The sequence below is a fragment of the Spermophilus citellus genome (assembly GCF_964194105.1).
Source record: "Spermophilus citellus genome assembly, chromosome: 2".
Taxonomy (NCBI): domain Eukaryota; kingdom Metazoa; phylum Chordata; class Mammalia; order Rodentia; family Sciuridae; genus Spermophilus; species Spermophilus citellus.
This window is the reverse complement of record NC_138183.1, coordinates 194,890,797-194,903,483: the sequence shown is the minus strand read 5'-3', so window position 1 is coordinate 194,903,483 and position 12,687 is coordinate 194,890,797. Positions and strand designations below refer to the sequence as shown.

Below are 12,687 nucleotides of genomic sequence, written 5' to 3'. Positions count from 1 at the left end.
CAAGGGAAGGCATGAAGAAGAGTGGGGACACCTCCAGCCTGACACCTGGTCTGATGCCTTCCCCCCACCAGTTGCCAAAGCATGATCATTTGCCGGGTCAGAGGCAAGAGTGAGCGGTCAGAGCTTGAATAGGTCTCTTCCCATCTATTCTAGGCACACAGGCCTATGACCACTGTCCCTCAGAAACAGCCTGGAACAGTCCAGCCAAGAACCCAGATCCCCACAGAGTGCCAGGCCTCTGGGGTCATGAAGCATACAGCTCTGGCTCCAGGCAGCCCAGCCAGGCGGGGAGGTGCAGGGGAAAGAAAGAAAACCCCAGCTGTCTCCAGGATTCCTCCTTTCTCTCATCTCCTGAAACTTTAAAGACTCTCGGCTGGAAACTGAGGGGCTGGAAACTGAGCTGGGGCTCGTTAAAGTTTAAAAGCCAGAGCCTGGGGAGCTGGTTGTGGAGGACAGAGAGCCAGTCTGGGGGCTGGGGATCTTCATCTCCTGACAGGGACAGGCTGGAGGCACCCCACCCCACTCCTAGGGCAGGTGCAAAGAGGATGCACATCCCTACCACCTAACACCCCAGCATGCACCAGTTCACAGTTCACACATTGCACAGAGTTATGTGGTGACCACCATGTCCCCTCCGTTACCTCTCCTAAATCTCTCTGGATGTAATTATTAGCCCTACTTACCACAGCCCTGCTTTGGTGTAGGGTTGGCACCTCTCTCTGGACACACAGGGCAGCAACAGCATTTCCCACCTCCTCCTTTGTTTAAAACCCTCCCCTGCGACCTCACAACCCAGGCTCCTGGCCTAGCTCTCTAATCTCCTCCAGTCCCCATACTCAACATCTTATAGTTCTCCACATGCACTGCCTTGTTTTCTGCCTCAGGGCTTTCATACAGATCTTCTATGCTTCTGATGCTATCAAACTTGTACTTCTCTTTCTCCACTGAATTCCAAAGAGATCACCTCAGAGTTCCTCCTCTGTGAAACCTTCCCTGACCCTCAAGGCCTGACCCCTCTGGATTTCCACAGCTTCTGTGACAAGTGTCTGGCTCAGCATCCAACTGGGAGCGCCTTGAGGGAAGGTCTGATTCCCCACTGTCCCCCACCTCCAGCAGAAAGCCAGGCAAGGAAAGGCTATCAGGGGATGTTCACTGAAAGAGCAAATGAATGAACAAAGTACCCAAAGAAGGCAGGGTGGCCCGGTGCTACTATCCACGTTTAAAGAGGAGGAAGCTGAAGCCTAAGCAGAGACAACCTGCCTGGAGCCACATAGCCAGGACTCTGGTGCTCTCTCCCCTATATCCTCAACTCAACCAGGCACCTCTGGCAGGAGGGCTTCCCTAATACCTCCATTCACCTCTGACCTTTCCCTGAGGTCCCTACTCCAAAGTCTGGAAACTACCTACCTAGGGCATGATCTCTGGCAGCCTGTTCCCTAAAGACAGCTCTAGAGCTACCTCTTGCAGTTTCCCCCATGCCAAGACAGTCTAGAGCTAGCAGGGCTGGGGTCCTCAAGACCTAATTTTTTTTTAAATATTTATTTATTTTTTTAGTTATCGGCGGACACAACATCTTTGTTGGTATGTGGTGCTGAGGCTCGAACCCGGGCCGCATGCATGCCAGACAAGCGTGCTACCGCTTGAGCCACATCCCCAGCCCGACTCAAGACCTAATTTTGAATTCAAAGCCCCCTCATGGCACAAATTATCAAGGCCTTAACATTCATCAGTACTCTGTATCTAGCAGTGAAGTCTTCCTACCCTGGCCTAAGGTTAATAAAGTCTCTACAAAGCTCCTGCCCAGAAACTTTCTGTAGAGATGAGAAAACTGAGCCCCAGAGAGGGCAGAGGCCAAGCCTGGACCTGAACTCATATAGTCCAAGGCCCTAAAATCAGATTAATTCCTGCCCCTGCCACATAGATAAGAAAATAAAGCCAGCCAGGCATGTTAGCACACACCTATAATCCCAGCTACTTGGGAGGCTGAAGCAGGACAATCATGGTTTGAGGCCAGTCTGGACTACTTAGTGAGACATTGTTGTCAAAATAAAAATAAAAATAAAAATAAAAAGAGCTTGGGATGTAGCTCAGTGACAGAGCACTTGTCTAGCACCAGTGAGTTCCTGGGTTCAATCCCCAGCACCAGGAGAAAAAAAATAAAATAACAGAACAAAAGAAAATGGACCCAGGAAAGTAAAATGCCCCCCCCCCAAGGTCACACAGTAAGGAGTAGGCTCTTGCCTAGCTGGGAGCCCTCCAGGGTGCCCTCCCACAGTGACACAACACAGGGTGACCCAAGGATGAAGGGAAAGATAAGTTCTGAGCCACAGGTCCGGAGAGAGAAGGGCCTAACCACACTAATAACTAGACCCAAGTTGCCAAGGGAACTCAGCCTTAAGGATCCAAGGACCTGGTTCTGACCCAAATTGAGGCACTTCTAGTTGTTTGGCCTTACACATGAGAATTCCTGCTCTGAGCCTCAATTTCCATGCCTGTTTGATGAAGCTAATAGCCATACCCTGTAGGACAGTTGCGAAGAGTCCTGGCCATGGCCCCGCCTTCCCCAAGACACAATTTTAAGTCTCAGACTGTAAGAATAAGAAGTAAGAGTAAGCAGCAGGGCCCACTGGCTAAGAGTAAGAAGGGCCCTTGGAGATCCCTGAGTGAGCTGTGTTTCACAGAGGCACTGAAGGGAAGGGAGCAGGGAGTAAGACCTGAGCACTGGCTTGAGTTTGGAACCCTTAGTCCCTTCCTTAGTCCGTTCCTTAATTCATTCCTTCCACCTTCCTTCCTGGCCCAGGCACTGAGTTCAGAGAGCCGGTGATGTGGGGCAGGTGGTCAGTGAGACAGGGCTAAAAGGGGGCCACTACAGCTTCCTTAAAAGGGGAAGGGGAGGGGCTGCAGACAGGAAGTCAGTGAAAACAGGTCCCCACTGCCCAGTTTCCTGTGGCAAGAGGAACTTCAGGTTCTCTGCTACACTCCCACAAGAGATATCCCACACCTGCTTTAGAACCAAGGCTCTCAAGGGCCCTCCAACCCAGCCTGCACCCGGCACCCGTCCTAGGTATGAACTCCCACCAGGCCCCAGCCCTGCCTCTGAGTAGCCTGTGAATATGTACCCTGTGTGGTAGGCAAGGGTCACCTGGAATTTTCTGTTCCTTCTCTAGCAGACTCTGGAAAGGCCCAGTTCTTATCCTCTGCCTCCTCACATGACTAGCCATGCTCAAGGCTAGGCATGCAGCAGAAATAAAGGGCCCTGAGCACATGGCATCCAGGCTGAGCAGGCCATGTCATCTGCTATCTGCCCTCTGCTCCTCGTCTCACTTTTCATTCGCTTTGTTCCTTAGTCCCGTCCTTCCACCTTCCTTCCTGGCCCAGGCACTGAAGTTCAGAGGCCTTTGGGGTCAGAAGGGCCCACTGGCTCAAATGGACAAACGGTCCAGAGATAGGCAGGAACTTGTCCACAGTCACACTTGGCAAGAGGACACCATAGCTAAGACTGGTTCCCCAGATGGCCCTAGTTGAATGATGGACACAATCTCTAGGTTTTCGTTTCTTATACCTCTAAGGGAACCATGGGGGAGCAGGCCTGGCATTTGAGAGACCTGGGTTCGGGTTCAGGTTCCAAGCAGCTCTTTGCCTTGTACACAAGATCCATGTTCAGTGTCTGCCTCTGGTACAAGGCCTGAACTCTCAGGAGGCAGTATCTGACTCCTGTCCAGTACCTAGAGTATGGTACAGGCCTAGGGCCAGGCCAGAATGGAAATCAGAAAAAGGGAAGAGTAAAAGTGGCCTCCAACAGCCCCTTTCCTTTGTCCTGTTTCCAACTGCTGGGCCCAGAGCCAAGTGATGGCTTCCAGGGACCTCTGGACACCGGGGTAGGAAGAAGAGGAGGAAATCAATCAAGTAAATAAGTAGATGGACCTCTCCACACACATGCCTTTCCCCTTCCATTATGAACACAGGGCATGTCTAGGGGCAGCCGGCTGGGACAGGAGAGAAGAGGGAGGAGAGGAACAAAGCTCAACAAACACCTGCAGTTGAGTCCAAGCCTCCTGGGGTGACCCAGTCATCCCTGGAACTCTGCCTTCAACCTGCTGTCTGACCTTGACAAGTCACTCCCCTTTGCAGGCTTCAGCTTTGTCATCTATCAAACAAGAAAGGGATGATGAGAACATTGTGTTCTTGATTCTTCAAAGAGTTATTGATGGGGTTAAAGGCCAGATGTTGCCTAATGATGTGAGCCTATGCACAGAGGGGCAGAGGCTATGGAGCCAGTTGCTTCAACTGCTGTATGACCTTAGGCAAAGGACATCTTCTCTTTCAGCCTCAGTTTCTTTGTAACAAGGCAACAAGTCTACTACTGCCCAGGACTTGCCTGAGGGTGAATTAGTTGAAGGAGAAACATGCTTGGCTCAGAGAAGGAGCTCTTATCAGAAATAGGATTAGCTGCATGGCACCTGAGAGTCCTGGAATCTTGGGGATGGGTAGCTCAAAGAGGCCTTTGCCTAGCTCCCAGAGTTCCATCTGCTATGCTGAAAGGAAAGGAAGAAGGGCTGGCCCTGGGGATGCTTATGACCAAGGTGTTAGTCTCCTCCATAGGTCTAGGCTCTGCTCACCTCCTCTACTGCAGGGAAAAGAGCTGGGGGCAGCATGAGGAGAAAAGTAAGGGACAGGGTAGGACTGGGAGGCTAGCACATCTGGGCTCAAAGCCAGCTCTGCTAGAACTTGGCTGTGTGACCCTGGGCTGGCTTCTGACTCCTCTGGGCCTCACTACCTGTACCCTAGTGTGGGGGGAAGGGAAGTATGAAATAGGGCTTTCAAAGGCCCCTCTGGCACCTCCAGCCTCTGCTCAGTCTGAGAGGGAAGTAGAGCCAGGGTATACACCCTGCCCAGAACATCCCAGTTTTTCTAAGACTTCCACCCCCAAGGAAGGCCACCTGACAAGTCTTACCTGGTCACATGGGGTCTACTGTGGCAACTTGGCCCCCAGACCTGCCAACTCTGGGCTGAGTTGGGTTTACTGATTAACCAAGCCAGATGGAGGAGACAGCTCCACCCTGTTGACAGAGTACCCACCCCCCAGAACCAACCTTAGTGAAGAAACTATACTTTCCCACCTCCCTGAGCACTACCAGCCAAGAGCCCTTCTCGGGTCACAATCAGGCTCCCTTGTATCCACCTTACTCAATTTTCATTAGCTTTGTTCCTTAGTCTCTTCCTTCCACCTTCCTTCAACAAACATCCCTGCCCTGATGGTGGGGAAGATAGAATCTGTCCCTCCTGCCTCAGGCAGGATCAAGCTAGAACCTCTTAGCTGCCCTATCCTTCCCTGCTCCTCAGTTCAGACATGGATTTGAGAAATCCCAGCCCAGGGTCCTCCAGCCTGGGAACTGACAGAACTCCCTCTTGCTGTCCCCCTCCCACCCTCACACATGGAAACACAAAGAGAAAGAGTCAGATGGCCAGGATGTAAGCAGAGAGCTGTGGAGGAGAAAAGAGAAGGCAGAAAGAGCAAGCCACATCATGTGGGGACAAGATGGACAAAGCAGTAAATGATTAAGGCAAAATGAGGCAGAAAGGCACAGGATCAGAAGGGAAAGGTCAGACAGCTCAAGTTTGGTGTGAGGCAGTATACCCAAATGAAGTCAAAGATCAGGTCCCAGGCAGGAGGGGTCCTCCCTATAAAGACCATCGTCCTGGCCCCTGGCAACAGGAATGTACTCCTCCACATGCTCCAGGTCAAAGGGAGAAGAGGGCAAGGGAAAGGAAGCAAGAAGCCCCCTGAAGGGAAATCTACCCACCCTCAAAATGTGTTACTCAAAGCAACACCAGAGGTGTCAGGAAAGTTACTGTGGCCCCTACACCAGGGTCTTCAGCCTCTGTCCCATCTACCCATCATACCCCAAGTCTACCTCATGACTGAGAGAGAACCATGAAGCTGCAGGGGAGTGAGAGGGTGCCTGTGAGGGGCTGCTGTGTCTGCAACTGTCCTCTGAGCTGGCTTCTGACCTGACCACAGGTTCCCAGCTTCCCCAGCCCACCCCAGCCTGTCCCAATGCAAAGCAGGGACATCAAAGCCCTACCTTCATGATCTGACAATCACAATCTGCCAGCCACAATGCTGAGCCCCTGCTGGAGACTCAGGGAGCTGCCACGGAGGGAAGGGAGAGAGAAAGGGATCAGGCAGGAAAGATCAGGCAGAGAATAGGAGAGGAGACCCAGCTCAGGCTGAGAACCAGGAATTAGGAAGAAAAGGGGGTCAGTCTCTGGCCTGGGGTGACTCAACTCAGGGGCCAAGTGGAGGCTTGCTGGACAGAGGGGTCCCTGGGGGAGACCACTCTCCTGGATAGGCCTACCAGCAGTCCCCCTCCTCAGCAAAAAGGGGCATGCCTGGTTTCGACTGAGTGAGCCAGAGTGGGTCACATCCCCTTTCCAGGCCTCAGTTGGCCCATCTGTATAATGGAGACTTGGCCCAGTAGACCATGCCTCCTCCTAGTTCCTGGCAGGAGACTCTTTCTGGGCCAAGATGCACCCCCAGGGGTCTGTGGCCCTGCAGCAAGAACAGGAGACCCTGGGATGAGGCAGTAAAGTGTGGTGGAGGCTGCAGGTGCAGTAGTGCACCCCTACCTTGATCTTGTGTAGAGTCCGATCCATCTCCATAGCCTGCACCCACACAGACACGCCAGCCTTGCTGTAAGTCAGATTCCAGCCCACCTCAGCCTCACACTCTGACCGGAAGCTGCGGAAGTCCTGGTCGTCCGGCACCTGGACACTTTCACGGCCCAGGACTGGCCGTGGCCCTTGAGGCTCTGTTGAGGCCGCTGACTTCTCCATTGGGAAACAGGGGAGGCCCAGCACCTTGGTCCTAGTCCGGTTCTCCTGGGTCCTTCGCGGAGGCTCCAACAACGTTGTCGACGCGGTTGCAGATGCTGACGCCACCTTCCTGGGACCTGCAAGACCGGTTTGGGGACCGGAGTCAGAGTGCTGGGGGCGCGGGTGGAGCTGCTGGGGTCCTGAACTGGTGTGATTAGACAGGGGCTGGCCCCTGGGGCAGGGCGGACGGGCACAGGACAGTCATGGGGGCTACCCGCCATGAGCGACCCCAGACCTCTCTGGGTCTGGCGCGGGGGCTGCGTATCGAGTGCGGGTGGCCCGCGGAAGCCTGTCGGGACGCGGGGATCCGAGGTGACGGACGGTCTGGCGGGGGGGCCCCGCGCAGTGGTGACCGGACCGGCTCAACTAACTCGGCAGCAGCGCGGGATGCGCGCGGGTGAGCGCGGGGGCGGGGTGGGGCGCCGGCCGGCAGGGCCACTCACCTGTGTCCGCTGCTCCGCCGGGGCCCGCCGGGGCCGGGGTACGAGTGCCTCCGCTGCCGCCGCTGCCCGGGCGACCGGGGGCCGCGCGGGGGCCCTGGGGGGAGGAGCAGTGGGTCCCGCCGCCCGGCCCCGCCCCGCACCCCCCGCCCCGCGCGCCCCCTCCCGCGCTCCTCCCTCCGGGCTAGGCTGAGGGCTCCCGGGCTCGGCTTGCCTCGCTCGGTATTTTCCAGGCTGCGGAGGTAAAGCAGACGGAGCTCCGAGCCCCGCCCCGCCCCGCCCCGCAGGGTCCTAGTGCCCGCCCTCACACGCCCCGGGAGAGGACCCGGCGCGCGCCGGGGCGGGGGTGCAGTCCTCAAGCAGGGCTTGGGGGCTGGGTGAGGAGTGGCCAAGATAGAGTGGGCTCTCAGAGGAAGGAAGGCGAGGTGTTAAGAGAGGGATTCTGGAAGTTAATTATGAACCCCCTCTTGTTGCGCCCCTCCCACCCTCACAGGTACGCACCTCTGCAACAACCTATTTACATACAGGCACTCCGTCCCCAGAACACCCGAGATCCAAAGATGGGCACACACACAAACGATAATCAAGAGATTAACTCGCAGGGATGACAGCCCCACAGCAATTCAGGGATTCCCAAAACTTGCAACCCCAACAACCAAGAGTCACACCAAGCCTATACAGACCCAACCCAATTCCCTTTGGAGTGTGCCAACCCAGCCGGAAGTTGCTCTCACTTGGCTCAAGGTTCACAGGCTAGGCAGACTTGGGCAAAATCTCCTCTCTAGTCTCACTCCCACCTGGGACTTTTACCAGGACTCCTCCAGCCCCTTCCTCAGGCTGTTGTTCAAAGTCACCGTTTCTCAGCACACATCTCCCTTGTATTAGACTAGATTCTCAATAAATAGCATCAGGCCCCAGACCTCTGAGGCTTCCTGGTCCCTTCCCAGGCTGAACTGATCAGAGCTTCATGGCCTCTGGGGAGATATGTCCACCAGCATTCCAGTCACCCCTTCCAGCCTGGAGGCTGCCCCCTTGCTCCCTGGGTCCTAGTGCCATCTCTGTATGCAGCTACTCTGTGTGAACTAAGGCTAACTTCTCTTGAGGTCAGGTCAGTATGAGTGTGGCAACCTGTCCCATGACTGGCCCTGGACTAAACAGGAGCAGGAAGGGCCTCTACTGAGCTCTGTTGGATGGGCACCTAACAAGGTCCAACAAATGCTTACCACTGGCCCAGTATCAAAGTGAGTCCATAGCTATCTGACAAAAGCCGGCTCAGCCTCCTCCTACCCAGGGCTCCTTGCTCTACTCGCTTATCTCTGGGCCTTGGTTCCTCCTATACAAGGAGGGAATCAGAAGGCATATCCTGGCTTCACCATCCAGAGCCCTGGGATAGAACAGCTTTGCTAACAGGCACTAAGAGTAAATATAAGGAGTCAGCATGGTGTGTTCACAAATAGAGGTGTCTCTTCCTGAAGTGCTCAGGGCTCTGAGATGTTTGTAAATCAGGCCCAATTTTAAAAATGAGTGGGGGTGAACAGGGAGCCATGACAGCAAGACATTCAGCAAATTGAAGCGTGTACAATGAACTGCAGGTCCCTAAGAGGCCCATGTGATGACTCTAGATCTCTATCAATCACCTCCAACCTCCAGATTCACACTCATCCCCCCCCCCCACTGGGGATTGAACCCAGGAGTCACTCCTTTTTATTTTATTTATTTATTTTATTTATTTATTTATTTATTTATTTGTGTGTGTGTGTGTGTGTGTGTGTGTGTGTGTGTGGTGCTGGGAACTGAACCCAGAGCCTTGTGCATGCGAGGCAAGCACTCTACCAACTGAGCTATATCCCCAGCCCACTCCTTTTTATTTTTGAGACAGGGTCTTGCTAAATTGTTGAGACTGGCCCTGAACTTTCAATCCTCCTGCTTCAACCCCCTGAGAGGCCCCCTGAGTAGAGGCCAAGGCAGGAGGATCAAAAGTTCAAGGCCAGCCTCAGAAACTTAGTGAGACCCTCCCTCAAAATAAAAAATAAAAAGGGCTGAGGATACAGCTCAGTGGTATAGATCCCATGGGTTCAAACCCCAGTACTGGAAAAAAAGAAAGAGTGTGGGGCTGGGGCTTTAGCTCAATGGCAGAGCTCTTGTGAGGCACTAGTTTCAATCCTTAGCACTGCATAAAAATAAACAACTAAAATAAAGGCATGTTGTCTATCCACAACTACCAAAAAAAACATAAAGAAAAAAGAAAAAGTCTGGAATGATTAGGTGTTAGGGCGGCTAGCTCTCAGCTGGGGAGGACCAGGTTCTGACTTCTAATCTACCTCCCCTGCCCTTGGCCCAATTCTAGCCACGTTACTGTCTTCCCCAGGCCTTGAGGAAGACACTTTTGCTTCCAGGCTGGTAGGAGAGCCACAGGGAACCCCAGCAGACCCAAGTCTGGTTTGTGGAATTGGACTATAACCTGTGGGATCAGCCATGAGGAAGAGATGGCAGCACTGGTCTGGAGGCTTCTGCATTTTTAGCGTCCCCCCACCCAGCACATCTCAACAGACAGTAAGATAAGACTGGAGTGACAGCAGGAGGAGGCAGTGAGGGCAAACTGACAAAAGGAACTCCCCACCCCAGAAGGCTGCCAATCTGAGGAAGAGACAGAAACCCAGGAAGATACAGATGGCAAGATGGCAAGAACCAAAACATTCCCTCACATCTAAACACAGATTAAGACAAGAATAAATCTTTTGGGTCTTTTGGGTCTTGGGTCAGTAAAGGTGGGTGATCTGGCACCCTTGGGCTCAGGTGGCTATGCCCTGGGCTCATCCCTGGGTCTTGATTTCAGATGAGATTGGCTGGCCAGCAGGTAGGCAGAAGGACATCACTCCATTCTACTCATTAATTTGCCCTTGCAAAGGATGCCCTAGGAATTTAAGTGTCCCTGATTCTGAGGCTCTTTACATCTCCTTGAACATGACAGAACATACTGAGTCTCACAACACCACTGAGCAGCATAGCTAAGGGCCTGCTATTCAAAAGTTGAAGAGTAAGGAATGGGAAGGAGCCTAGGGACAGAATCTGGAAAGGAGTCCCAGGCCTAGGCCATCCCTGCTTCCCACAGTCTGTCAGCAGACCTAGATTCAAAACCTTTTCTAGCTGTGTAACCAGAAGCAGGTGACACATTCTCTCCAAGCCTGTTTCCTCATCTGGAATAATAATACCTTCTGAGAATTACTGAAATGAAGAGCTGTATATATGCCAGTGTCACTCAAAAATATAACTCAGGGATAGGGTAGGGCATGGAGGAATGCACTGGTCCAAAAATGTATGGTTCCAACAAAAAGCACTAAAGTAACACCTTGACATGTTAGGTATGATTCTCATGAAAGATTAAGCAGTGAAAAGGGCTGACAAAGCATGACCCCTGCTCTCTGCCCATTCAGCCCCCTGACCCAGACCCAAGTCCCACAGGAGGTGGATGGAGGTGCCTCTGTGAGCCCAGGGCAGAGCCCATGTCTGACTGCTCTGGGCCCCAGAAAGAACAGCACTAAGCGGAGTCGGGTGGGTGTAGAAGGTGCTTAGCAAACTGAGAAGCCTCCTCATGGGAGTGAGAGGAATTATTACCCTGGGCACTGAGCAAGACTGAGTCTTATTATGCCCCTCCTAGAGAGAGCAGCTGAGGCTCCAGGAGGGCCCAAATCATACACAAAGCAGAACCCCTCTGGGTCCAGCCCCTAGACTGTGACCCCAGGACTGGGGGGTCAGTGAGTTGTTTAGAGATTTACACCAGACTTTGCTCATAGGCCCTGACAACTACTGGAATAGGGGTAAGGGCATCTGCCTAGAGTCACCCCTTGGCCAACTCCCCACACTAGATCTAAACCCCTCAGACTAATGTCATCTGGCTTCAGCCTCCCAAAAAAAGAAACAGAAGGCCCAGCTAGCAGAGTCAAGCAGAAATAAAAATCCCAGGACTCCTGACTCCTAACTCCCATTACATACTACTCTTTCCATTTGCCTGTGGGGTCCTTGGCATTGTCACCACCTTCTCTAATCCTCAAGATTTGGTTTCCATCCTCACCACCAGTGCCTCCCACCCTGACCATGTCCTGTACAATAGGGGTCCTGCAAGACTTGACTTGCTCCTCGGTACACATTTCTACTCACCATTTAGCCAGACAGACAGATGACTACTTCAATTTCCCCTCTGGGAGGTAAGAAGGCCCACCACTGGTGCCTTCTGCCCCACCTCCTCCTCAGGGGTATGCTACCTGTTAGTTTGGGTGGAGCAAATTCCCAAGTTGTCTAGGGCAACAAAGCAATATCCTAGGGGCACTATTCTAGAAGATTAGACAGTGACTTGTGTGATGTCACTAGGAAGCAGCAGAGCCTCAGTTCCACAGGCCCTCAAGAAAGGTCCAGGACAAAGCACTCTGAGGCCACCAAGGCTGGCTTAGCCTAGAGAGGGACATGTTCTTTACAGTGGCAATAGGAGCTACATCTCAGTCCCATATAAACCCGGATCTAAATGTTTACTCAAGGCGGTCTCCTGGCCCTCATGGGCCTCACTGAGCAAACAGCCCACACTGCCCTGAGGGCGCTGTTACAACCTCTGGGAGCTGCAGCCACTGCATTCATCACCCAGAGTTACCCACATCCTTACTCCTCCTGGTGACACTGTCACAGTCACATACATCACCCCAATGTCTTATCAGAATTACACACAAATACACACCAACTCATTCTCAAACATGGCCAGTCCAGCACAGGCACATGCACATACATGGTCACACACAATATCAGAGTGAAGTTGCCAGTTAAAAAAAAAAAAAAAAAACAGAATGTGCTGGGAAGGTAGCTCAGTGGTAGAGTGCTTGCCTAGCATGTGCCAGGCACACACACACACAGTATGGGACACCTAGTGAAATTTAAAAATTTAAATTTCAGACAAGCAATGATTAACTTTACTACATCTCCAAAATTTGCTAAATCTGGCAACCTTACATTTGAGGCACTGCCACACTCACGTCACAAAACCTTGAAGCATTATGCAGTCACATGTCAGTTCCCAAACAGACCTCAGATGCCTGCTGTGTCAGGGGAATATGCACATTGCACCCAAGTCATAGTGGTGTATAAGTTGTCATGTACACACACACACCTCTGCACTTTCTTTCTGTGACATGGCACTAGACCAGGGTATGTCTTTCATGCTCATTTTGTCTCACCTTCACACCTTAAGTGAAATGTTAGGCAGGGACCATTAGCCCCATTTGACAGCTGAGGGAAAAAAAAAAAGCCCAGCAAGAAATAGAAGCTATCCTAGGTGTCCCAGTGTGTTTTCCCCTAGCTATGGGAAATCAAGCTATACCTGGGCCAG

General features: G+C 52.7%; 1 protein-coding gene across 5 annotated transcripts in view; it reads right to left on the bottom strand.

Moving 5' to 3' along the window:
- The window catches only part of STARD10 (StAR related lipid transfer domain containing 10), a 36,598-nt gene that overhangs the window by 19,176 nt on the left and 4,735 nt on the right, over positions 1-12,687 (bottom strand). Inside the window, exons 1-3 of one of the 5 annotated variants that reach the window (XM_081282363.1) lie at positions 8,114-8,251; positions 7,320-7,413; positions 6,631-6,953 (exon numbers count right to left, since the gene is read on the bottom strand). In XM_081282363.1, coding sequence (XP_081138489.1) covers positions 6,631-6,837 — 207 coding nt within the window. In that variant the 5' untranslated portion in view covers positions 6,838-6,953; positions 7,320-7,413; positions 8,114-8,251. Of the gene's footprint in view, positions 1-6,630; positions 6,954-7,319; positions 7,414-8,050; positions 8,076-8,113; positions 8,252-12,687 lie in introns of those variants that run through there. The other 4 variants (XM_081282365.1, XM_081282364.1, XM_081282366.1 and 1 more) reach the window with 4 other exon arrangements.